We start from the raw sequence: 12,153 nt of genomic DNA on the forward strand, positions 1-12,153 counted from the left end.
ACCAACATAGTTATGTAAAATGTACATTAATAAGAATACTAATTAATTTACGTTAAATGTTCACAAAATGTTGTTGTTCTCTTGCGAAAGTTACATTCCCTACCAAGCACACTCAAGCAAGCCTTATCACATATTTTTTTTGTCAATGTCTGATATTTCATCCCAAATTGTGTCCTGCAAATCACCAATGGTTCAAGGTTTGGTCTGGTACTCAATTTTGAGTTCTTGTTTTAAGGTCACTTTATGCACAAATAGGCTAACTGGGACTGGACCTACAGTTTAAATCAGGATCTGAACACCTATGTGCCTCCACACTGGGTATCGAATAGGCACCTCTTGATTACAAGGCAATGATGTTACCTCTCAATGAGGCTCCTGTACATAATATCTTTAAGAACACCTCACACAAAAATAAACAGGGCAATGTTAGGTCCAGCAATCAAGGTGGCCACTCAACTACAGTACTCAAAAAAAATGGTACATATTGTGAAAACATGTACGTATTCCTGTTAGACGATGTGAAACAATATCCATGTGAACATATGAAGCTTACCCATGGCCAGCTTATTCACCTGATCTCAACTACATTGGAAATGCATAGCTATCGCCAATCGCCCCACCATAGATTCTCCAACAGTCCACTGAGGCTGCCACACAGGAATGGGACTGTATACCTCAGGATACACTGGATATCTAGTTCAAAGCATGGCATGCCATGTAAAGAGGTGCATACGTGCTCGGGATGGGCACATTGGCTCCTGAAGACCAAGAAATGCATAAGTGATGGCCGTTTGGATTTCTGACTCTCATTATACACTTCAGATGTTTTGGTTTGCTTTTAACAGTGTTACTGTATGATCACATTACTTATTGCCATAGAAACATCATGAAATAGTCATACTGAAAATGAACATGTCTATTTGTTTACAGATCTACTTTTTTTAAAAAATGAACAATAACCATTCTTTCTTACCTGAGGATGCCCGTTCCTGTTCCTATATCAAGAACAGTTCCGTGTCCCTGCTTGACTTTCTTAATTATGGCTTCTCGGTATGCATCGTTCCTCATGGTGTCGTTCAACATGCGGAAATGCCATCTTTCAACCACTAGATTCGATATGCTCTGCAGATTCTTCAGCGCTGGGAGGAAGTCAGGATTCGTGGACAAAGCTTGTCGGAAATAATGGGAAGCTTCTTTTAGGTGCCCTAACCTAAAATTGTAATGTCAAAGAAAAAAAAAACTCAGTACATACAAATTCTCTTATTTCAAAATTGTTACTGTTTCATACTGCACTGGTGCAATATCTGTTAACAACTGGATGCAAATTAATCTGGAAGACGGGGTGCTAGGGATTGTCCACATCTCCTCTGCACCTATGTATTCTGGGAACAAAGGTACAGGGTGTCTGAGAAGACCATGGCCGTATTTAGAGGGGGGGTTTCTAGGGTTCAAACCCCCCCCGAAACTTCTGACATGTTGGATTAATGGATGTTCAGAAACCAAAATCTGTAACAAATTTTCAATTTTTTTTCGAAGCATCACAAAAATACAAGGAGACAATGTTGAAACGATCGAGCTAGAATTTTCATACATTTGGAATTCTGAAAGTTGAGTGAAACAGGATTTATTCTCGGAATCGCATCCCACCGGCGACCCCTCCATTATCACTTCTGCTGTCATCTTTCCAGTGTTGTTCCTGCGTCACAAGGAATATAGACTGAAGATTCCCTTATGATTGTCCCAAAATTCCCTTTCCAACTTTTAAATTCCCCGTCCGATAAAGTCGAAAATAAACCCCCTTGATAGGAGTTGAAACCTAGGATCTCCAGTTTCGTAGCGCATTACGTTCGCGATTGAGGTTACAATCCATGCACCAGGCTAAGCTTTTAAAGAGAATAACTGGTTCCACACTTTTCAAAATTCCAAAAATTAATTTTAAAGTCAAACAACAAAAACTTTATAACTAAAATTTCCATCTAACTTTTAAAGTTTTTTCTTGAAGGTATCTAAAGTTTAATGACGAAGTAAAATAATTGTGCATTTCAGTACACACTGTATGAAACGTAAAAAAAAACAAAAATAAACTTATGCTGGATATTCACTCATCTGCTGGATTGAGTAAGCTCTCAAGGATATAACAATAATATAATAATTATTATTATTAGTATTATTATGGAATAAAATTGTTTTATTATTATGAAATTTTAATTATTATTGTACAATTATTATTATTATTTCTATTATTCAAATTTCTGGCGACGCCCTGGGAATAATTATGAATGAACCCCCCCCCCCGAAAATTTTTCCTGTCTACGGCCGTGGAGAAGACCCCATACCGATACTTGCATGTATCCTGTTACAACCATGTTGAAAATTGGTCAATTTTTGGTTGCTTGGGAATAATTTTGATTTTGTGGTTGGCATGCCTGTTTATATGGAATGCTTACTCGAATCTGTATGTCAGTGTTGTACCATGGTTGATATGAGAAGACAGTTACATTGCTGAGGAACAGTTAATGACATGTGTGCGAGTGCATGAATGACAACATATGGAGCAAACGCTGTACTGTAATGTAATGTAAAGTTTGCAACTGTGTTATAATGTAAATAAATAGACATATATGATATGATCTAAAGATATATTATACGCGGGCCATTTCTCTTGTAGTGGCAACACTATTGGTATACACTTGTCAGTTCTCGCTGGGACAAAAGACGATTGGGTCTTGTTTAGTCTTTTACTACGGATCGTATGTAGGTGTTTGGTGCTGAATAACACTGTTGTGTGGTAGTTAGAAGACGTAAAGTGAAGTGTGTGTATAATTCCACCCTGAACAATGTTCACGTGTGAAGAACAGCGAATATTCATAAAATTTCAGGTTGCACATGGAAGGTATGCACGGCAAATTCAAAAGAGCTTACGTGAGGCATGTGGGACCATGCTTTACCGTATCGTACCATTGCCAGATGGGGCAAGGCATTTGAAAGTGGTCATGAATCAGCCACGAAAGAACATGGTAGTGGGCATCCTCGCATGGGAACAGATCCACACCACCTTGATGCACTTCGCAGATTGCTGGAGAATGATTGGCGCTGGACAGTGGCGTGCCTAGGATTTTCGAAAGGGAGGGGATATGTATACTTTTTCTTGGTATAGTGCTGGTCTTCTAAGCATCACCAGTTCGGTATCTTTGACACAACCCCAGAGGAAGCCGACCGGCCATGTACCTGGTTTCGAGCCACCACCTGTTTTTCAGAAAAGCAATGTTGTCACTTTTGCCTGCTGTGTTTAGACATCCATTCATTCACTGCGATGTTATACTCCCATGGTTTTTAAATTGTATTAAAAAATAGCACACCACAATAACACAACCTTGAAAAGACAAACCAATCGCAACCTCACCTTCAGAAATTTCTAAGTAACTGAATTGGCATCATCTCATTTACTCCACGTGGACTTGACAAGAGCTGTCATTTCTTGGATGGACGCTATTGGTGGGAAAGGTTCGAGGGAACGATTTATTGGACTCCACGTGGACTTGACATGTTGTTGTTAGAGGGAAAACTGATCTTTCGGAACTTTCTTTGAAGTAAAGTGAGGTTGCTTTGGGGATGACAACCATAGTCAGCACTCATTTTGTCATATTTTCCTACCTTTGACGTTCTTTTTTTTAGGAATAATGGGCCAAAGGTGGGGGGGGTTATAACCCCATCAACCCCCTCCCCCCCTTGGGCACACCACTGGCGCTGGACATGTAGTGAATTAGCAAATGAACTGAAGATTTCACCATCCTCTGTATGACAGATGCTACCTTGGGACTTTGGCCTGCGTAATATATCGGCAAAATCGGTACCACATATCCTGATGGAAGTTCAGCAATGGCACAGATGGGAATGTGCACGCATGCATCTTGCACATTGGCGATTGGAAGGTAACACATGTTTGGAAACTTGTTCACACAGCAGCAGGAGATTACATTGAAGGATTGTAAATGATTCCAGGTATGTATCTTCTTTCATGTCTCTTTCTCATTCATGTTGCAACTACACGAAAAATGGCCCTCGTATACATCTAGAGGTAATATGTAAAGGGTACAGCAACTTCTTGGACATCCTGTATATCTACATATCTCTACCAGAGATGATTTTATTGCTCCATGGCGGTATAACAGTCAATAGTTCATGCTGTAACACACAAATTTCCATCATAAATTTAAAGGTAAACTTGGTCAGGAAACTAGCATCATTTCATACTTTCAAATGTCATTGACAAAACATCTGACCACTGTGAAATTGAACACTTAGTTCACGCACGCAGCATGATGCATTGTGTTTTTTGATTCGGGAGGCATGGAATGCGAACAAAGCAATAGGTGTGATCACTTCTCCAAACAACCATATACAGAAATACCCCTCATTTTAAGGGCATGGCGTAAAGTTTTACACAATGTGTTCATTTATTTAAATTCTTTCAAAAATGTTTAAAAATATTGGAATAGCTTCCAATGTATTCTAGAGTATGTGCTTCTCATAAGACTTTGAACCAATACCATTACCAATTTCCACTGATACCAATACAGATACTTGAAAATTGTAACATTTTAAAGTAGTTCAGAATATGTTTTCCACTGGAACTATAGGTTATTGATCTACCTGAGATTTGCTGTAGAGTTTTTACAATTTCACATGAGATAATCACTTAATCACAAAATCTATTTTCCAAAAATAAGGAATTGGCATTATATTTTTACTCTGTGAAAGTGTTGTGTGGAATTTCTGAAGACCTCTTGGTATAACCAGAGTATGGAAAAGTATCGGTTGGCATCACTGATTATATTTCAACTGATACTTTCCGGTACCGGTAGTATCGGTATCTGCTCAGTATATTCTCAGCTCGTAGAGATGCACAACAAAAATTCACCCTTTGCAAAGTGTAATTGCTGGATCTGCAGATGTTTTGAGTTCATTTTAAAGGATCTGCCACTGTTTTGAGTTTGTTCTAACCCTTTATCGACTAACGGGACTTTAAAGTCCCACATCCTACAAACACTTGCTACAAGGGTCACTATTTATATTTTGAGCCTAACAATGAAAAAACAGAAATTTGGCATTGATAACTGGTTTATTGTTTTTCGAAGTATTCTCCTTTATGGTCAATACACTTTTGCATTCGTTCGAACCATTTGTCAAAGCAGTTTTTCCAATCTTCTTGAGACACCTCCATAATATGGTTTTTGAACGCATCAACGGCATCTTCCGCCGACGAAAATCGTTGTCCACGCAATTTATTCTTGACATTCGGGAACAAGAAGAAGTCATTGGGTGCCAAATCAGGACTGTATGGTGGATGACCCATCAATTCGATTTTTGACTGTTCATAAAGTCGGTTGTTAGACGAGATGTGTGACAGCTGGCATTGTCTTGATGAAGAATGATCCGACGGCGTTTGTTTGTTTTCCGTATTTGACCGAAGACCTCTGGCAAACAAATTGTTGTGTACCATTCAGAGTTGACCGTTCTACGTTCCTCTAAAGGCACAGTTGCCACATGACCAGTTTTCCCGAAAAAAACAGGCGACCATTTGTTTTGATGTGCTTCGAGCGCGAACAACTTTTGTTGGATTGGGTTCATCTTGTAACACCCATACAGTCGACTGCTGTTTACGTTCCGGCTCATATGCATATATCCATGACTCGTCACCTGTTACAATCTTATATACGTCTTTTGAAGCACCACGATTATATTTATTGAGCATTTGTTTGCACCAATTAATGCGAGCGTCTTTTTGAGTTTTTGTCAAATTGTGTTGGATTCAACGAGAACATACCTTTCTCACAACTAAATGATCATGTAATATTTTATATATGCTGGTGGAACTAATGCCTATGGTTGCCTCAATCTCACAGTATGTCACATGATTATCTTGCAGTATTAGGTTTTGCACAGCATCAATGTTTTCTTGAACAACAACTGATTTTGGACGACCTTCGCGAATCTCGTCGGTGAACGAATGGCGGCCACGATTAAATTTGTTATACCAGCGTTTCACAGTGGCAAAGAATGGGGCTTCATCGCCAAATGTGGAAGTAATTTGTTCGATGCACTCTTGTCTTGATAATCCACGTCGAAAATCATAAAAAATCATCGCATGAAAATGTTCACGAGTTAATTCCATTTTATTGTTGTCGCGCAATCTCCAAGGCAACATAAACAACACAAATCAAGCTATTGACAAAACATTTGAAGTACGTTATGGTCAATAATGCCAGACGATTCCCTGCAAACGTCATATCGCGCCTAACTTCAATCAGTGTTGCCAAGGCTCAAAATATAAATAGTGGCCCTCGTACATGACACGGTTGGTTTCTCACTTGGCAGGACTTGTGCATCCCTGTCAATTGTAGTGTTTACTACTCACAACTTAAATTCAAGGGTACAAGAAGATGTCTCTATTTCAACCATATGTATTACTGCCTCTCACCGCCCACACACATACACACATGAATATATTAACAATTAAAGGATCTGTGTGATTCCAATGTATCCAAAAAATTCAAAAATTCTAATTCGATTCAATGGTACATATATATATATATATTAAAAATATTTAATTTAAGGTGCGAAGTTTATATTTGCCATTTCACATACTCAGACACGATATATATCTAGAAGCACAAGTCACAAATGTTACGAGATATATTAATGTGCAAAAAATGATAATTGTGTAACAATTTTAAAAAACTCAATATGCTGACCACCAAGGCAGAAATTTATTTTATTATAAAGCATAAACTAAACGTAACGTTTCAACCTTCTAGCAAGGTCTTCTTCAGACTCTGCACCAAGTACAAATGTAACAAAGTACAAAACAGGACTATATATATACACACAAACATTACTCCCCTCCAGACTATTAGAAAGTTGTTCTGGAACATTCTAGCAGGTGGCTTTCCCTTGTCAACTGTACTTTCACCTAAAAGGCTAAACATATTATCTTCCATATAAAATGTGGTTGGACTCTTTATCTCATGCTCTTTTTCCTTCATTCTTCTTCCTTCTTCTCTCATCTTTATCGCTTGTCCTTTTCACTCTTTCTAATACCTTCTTCAATTCTTTGTTTATATTCTCAGTCCCCCATTCCAGTTCATTGTTTCTTCTTCACCTTTCTTCTCTATTTCCTTGACAACTTTCTAATAGTCTGGAGGGGAGTAATGTTTGTGTTTATATATCGTCCTGTTTTGTACCTTGCTACATTTGTACTTGGTGCAGAGTCTGAAGAAGACCTTGCTAAAAGGTTGAAACGTTACGTTTAATTTATGTTTTATAATAAAATAAATTTCTGCCTTGGTCAGCATATTGAGTTTCATATCATGGAAACAAGGCTTAATGGTGTTAACAATTATAAACTCAAATTTACGTAATCAACTTCAAGATATCTTCCTTTGAAGTAATCTTCCATCTGTCAGATAGGCTGTTCTGCAAAGGACACTATAGGTATTTTTTACTCTTACGGCAGGCCGTCCTCATGCTGGCAAGGGAAGTGGGGAACGAGGAACATGCAGCAGACCAACCAGACAACAGCGGTGGCGCCGAGAGTTACGACATTGAGAGGAGAAGGTGCTTCCTGCATCTTGTTCTACAGGCTGCTGCATTTCTTATCCTGTTGGATTGGTCACTTCCCCACCCCCCAATTCCCTTGCCAGCATGTAGGGTGCCCACCGTAAGACTGGAAAATACCTATAACAAAGTAAATAGATTGAGAAAATTCTGTTCTATTTTCCACACATCTCTCTTTTCTCGATAAAAATAAAAGCTAAACTGTGAAAAACTTGCCTCAAGGCATTTATAAATATGTATAATAAATTCAATGGGATTTGAATTAACAAAAGTAACAATTTTCACGTCTAAGGAGAAAAATTCCCGCAGAATTTCCAGAGCCAATAAATCACGCATAATTTCCAGAATGCAAGGAATTCTCGGTGAGTAGCCACCCTGCATATACTCTTCTTCTTAGCAGCCAGCCTTCATTTTGCCTTTTCCCCTAATTTTGACATAAAAAAGGTAAAGTGCTCCCCTGTGCTTAGCACCACGCCATGAAGGCGTATAGAGGGTGTGGGGGTAACGCCCCACACTTTCTTGATCCGGTCGTGAGTGGGGGTAACGCCCCACACTTTCTTGATCCGGTCGTGAGTGGGGGTGATGTGATCAGCATCACACCCCTGACCACCTTTACCCCCCCCCCAGGGTTTCCCCCAGGTACCCATGTCATTCGACGCTGGGTGGGTGCCGGGGCCGCTTCCAACGTTAGAAAAGTTCCCAGATTTGAACCGGCCGGGAATCGAACCCGGAACCTTGAGCATGGTAGTCAGACGTGTTACCGACTGAGCCACTGACATTATTTTTTTATTTTTAACTAATACTGGGCCAAATGGGGGATATGACCACCTCCCTCCCCCCCTCATTGCACACATACTAGATAGCTCTTTTTGATGTTGTAGGGCTATGGCACAAAGATCGATATTGATGAGAGTATTAATAGGCGATTGGCAGAAAATCTCTCTAAAGTACACACATAATTTGAGGATAATAGTGATGAATGTTAGAAGCGTGCCCAAGGGGTTGTTGGCAGGGGTCATAACCCACCGCCCCCTGGCCTTTGGCCTAGTATATTTAAAAAACAGTCAAAAAGGTGGGAAAGATGGAAAATAAGGGCTTGTATTATTAGTATTATTACAATGTCAGATGATATTTTGTTGTCAATCCTGCCAAAGGAAGTCTTACCCATAGATATAAATGTTTCAAACTGCCATTTTGTTCCATATCAGACTATAAAGGGTTAAAGGATCTGCCACTGTTTTGAGTTTGTTTTAAAGGATCTGCCATAGTTTAGAATTTGCTTTAAAGTTTGTCAAAGTTCGTTTTAACTCCACATTATGAGCTAATCGAGACTGGAACTACAGTTTAAAGTTATATTCAAACCACTGTCGAATGTATATCCACTGGGTATGTGATTTGTTCTCTTCTACTTTGCTTTTCTGCCACTTTGGCTAATCGCAAAGATGAGGAGTGATAATATGGTGAGCCTCAGCTACTGGATGGGTCACAGGTGGCGGATAGTGAAACCTACTTCTGATATGAGGGGGAGATGCAAATAAGGGGAAATTCAAATAAGCAGTACCGGACCGAGGCGGCAAGGCTATCAGGGTGTGGAGGGTGTCCAGTGGCATGGACATACTCAGCAAATACCACAGATACCCATCGACAGCCTTGTGACATGGCGAATAAAAACTTCCATCAAAGTGTTTGCCCCCACTGCCTTGTGGGCCTGGAGGGATCCAGAAAGGGTAAGGGAGTTGGAACCCTGACAGAAAACGAGGGTGTACCTGAGAACCCACAGGTGGCAGCACCACCACTCAGGTGTAGGCTGTGGCAGGCCTGATTAGCCAACAGCGGAAAACAAAAAAAATCGAGTTAATAATGAAGCAAGCCGGACTGGAAATTGGAGACAACATGGGCTACGAATAGGGATTGAATATTGGAACACTGACAGGAAGGACTGAAGAAATTGTGGATCCAATGGGAGAACAGGGATCGACATCTTTGGAATGTGCGAAACGATGGAAAGGAAGACGGCAGACGAAGTGGGGTTGGATTTATAGTCAGAAGTGGAATAAGTGAGGAAGTAGAAAGGGTAAATGACAGAATAATAAAACTAAAAACGGATGTAAGAGGGAAAGTAATAGAAATAATTCAAGTGCATGCCCCACAAACAGGATGTACAAGGGAGGAGAAAGAAGAATTTGAAGAAGACACACAGGAAAGGAATGGCAAATTGTGATGGGTGATTTTAATGCACAAGTGGGAAGAGACAGGAAAGGGTATGCAGAAGTACTTGGAGCAGATGGATGGGAACAGAGGAATGAGGAGGGATGGACTTTTGTAAGAGAAACTGACTGTCAGTAGGTAATAGCTGGTTTAAGAAGAAATATGACAGCCACAAGATTACAATATACAGTTGGAATCATGAACAAAAGTGTGTAATAAATCTGATAAACAAGGAAGTAAAGAAGAAATTGAACAACATTAAAGTAATACCCAGTGAGAACTTAGTACTAGTAGGAGATGTGAGGAGATGGAAAATAAAAGATAGAAGAGAGGAACAAGAGAGAAGGATAAGAGTGTGAAAATAGAAGGATAAGATGATAAAAGAGAAATATCCAAGGTCCATGGAATCAGTCTTCCTCTCTTCCTGAGAATGTCCTGCCATAACTGGGCTTTCTAACAACCCCTGCGGTCGAGAATTCTGTGACGTCATTGCGGAAGCACTTGCCTTCCTTCACCAGTGTTTTTACATGGAAGCGCATTGGAGGCACCAATGTTTCCAATTAGTGTACAGACATATGTGTATGCAATTGTTGTTGGAGTTTTTGTATGCAACGTCGTATTTAGAGAGAGCGTCAAGGAAAAGTTGCAAAGTACTAAAATTCAATAACCAAAATACTTGATTGCGGGACTCCGTTTGTTGGAGGAACTCAGTTCCTGCTGCGACATAACACATGAAAGTCCACCCTTTGTTATACCTTGTAAACAATAGGTAAAGAGCAAAGAGAGTTAAATTTGTCTCTTGTTGGTGGGTGGTCCGAAATTTATAAAAAAATATACATTTCAGTCAGTGCAATTCGTTTAAGTTTTAATTCAGAACCTAATTTTCTGAAGTGACAAGACGCGATAGATCTTGTGTTTATAGGATGCAATAATAATAATAATATAATCACTCCATTTTTCGCTTGCAGGATCAATTAAAAATGATGAATTGTTTTATTTTACTTGGTGCTTTTTGCCACTTTTGGCTAATTGTGAAGACGAGGAAAAATGGTGCTAAGATATAGATGAGGGAAAATCACAAATACATATTGACAGCACACAACCCAAGCCCCATAAAGGAATATACTGGCAATGGATTCAGACGCCCCTGAATAATGTAGTCCAGTGAGGTTGACATTTGGGTCTCTTGAGAAGGGGTCACTCCTTACACCCCGCACGATCATTTATGAACATACCACAATATTTAGAATAGTTTTTATGATGAACATAACAAATAATAAAAACAAAGGATCCTAAAGAGTACCGAAACCTTTCTTCCCAGAAAAAAAAATCAATAATGATGATAATAATATTATAAATAAAATGACATTGTTTTAATTTGTTTATTATTATTATTATGATAGTAGTAGTAGTAACAGTTCCAATGAGCCAGCCCCCATGGCGGAGTAGTTACCACATTGCGTTACGATGCCAAGGGTCACGGGTTCGAATCCGGGCATGGGTGATTGTGAGAGTTGATTCATCAATTTCATCATATCATCACTCCTGCCCATCTTTGCACTAAAGTGAAGTAGAATAAACCAAATCAAATCAAAGTACGTAGTTCCCATGTCTATTCATTTGTGATTGGCATTCCGGCTATTGAATGAATGAATTATGTATTGACGGTGCCTGTGGAAATTAGTGCATGGTGATGATAATAATATGTTACATTTTTATCATCTGGAACTATTAACATTTTCGTTAATCTCGTCGTCACCTTGTAATCAAGGGGTCTCGTGTTTGATACCCAGTGGATGCACATAGTGGTTCGGATCCCAGTTTAAACTGTAGGCCCAGTCCAGATTAGTCTATCTGTGCATAAAGTGGACTTAAACAACAAATCCATCAATCGATCTTTTCGTTAATATATACATTTATTTTACTATTTATTTATTTATTTTGACATTAATTTTCTAGGTAGAACACCTCTCTCTGATAAAAAGAATAGTGAGTGGTCTTAAGTAAGTAGAAGGAGGAATGTGTTTTGTTAAATGCATATTCTTACACCATCTCTTTACTGTTCATATAGGTAAGGTAAAGTTCCATTGCACATTTCACCGTGCCATTAACCACACATCTTCGATCTCGTCATTTTAGATGTGTGATCAGCATCACGTTCTGGCCAACTTAGCCCACCCCAACGGTTGTCCCCAAGAACCCATTTATTTGGCTGGGTGAACCCCAGAGTCGCTTTATGAAGGGACAAGGCTGGAAAAATTCCGACCTTAGATCACCCACATCGGGAATCGTACTCGGGTCTCGTAGCAGTCAGATGCCCTACTGACT

The 12,153-nt window shown here is 39.4% G+C and overlaps 1 protein-coding gene across 2 annotated transcripts in view; it reads right to left on the bottom strand.

The window, feature by feature from the left end:
• The window catches only part of LOC145989766 (protein arginine N-methyltransferase 9-like), an 82,519-nt gene that overhangs the window by 26,140 nt on the left and 44,226 nt on the right, over positions 1-12,153 (bottom strand). For both annotated transcript variants that reach the window (XM_083125078.1, XM_083125077.1), the window contains exon 4: positions 974-1,210. In XM_083125078.1, the coding sequence (XP_082981204.1) occupies positions 974-1,210 (237 nt within the window). The remainder of the gene's footprint in view (positions 1-973; positions 1,211-12,153) is intronic.

The sequence above is a fragment of the Lepisma saccharinum genome, chromosome 7 (genome assembly GCF_977018435.1).
Source record: "Lepisma saccharinum chromosome 7, izLepSacc3.1, whole genome shotgun sequence".
In the NCBI taxonomy this organism is placed as follows: domain Eukaryota; kingdom Metazoa; phylum Arthropoda; class Insecta; order Zygentoma; family Lepismatidae; genus Lepisma; species Lepisma saccharinum.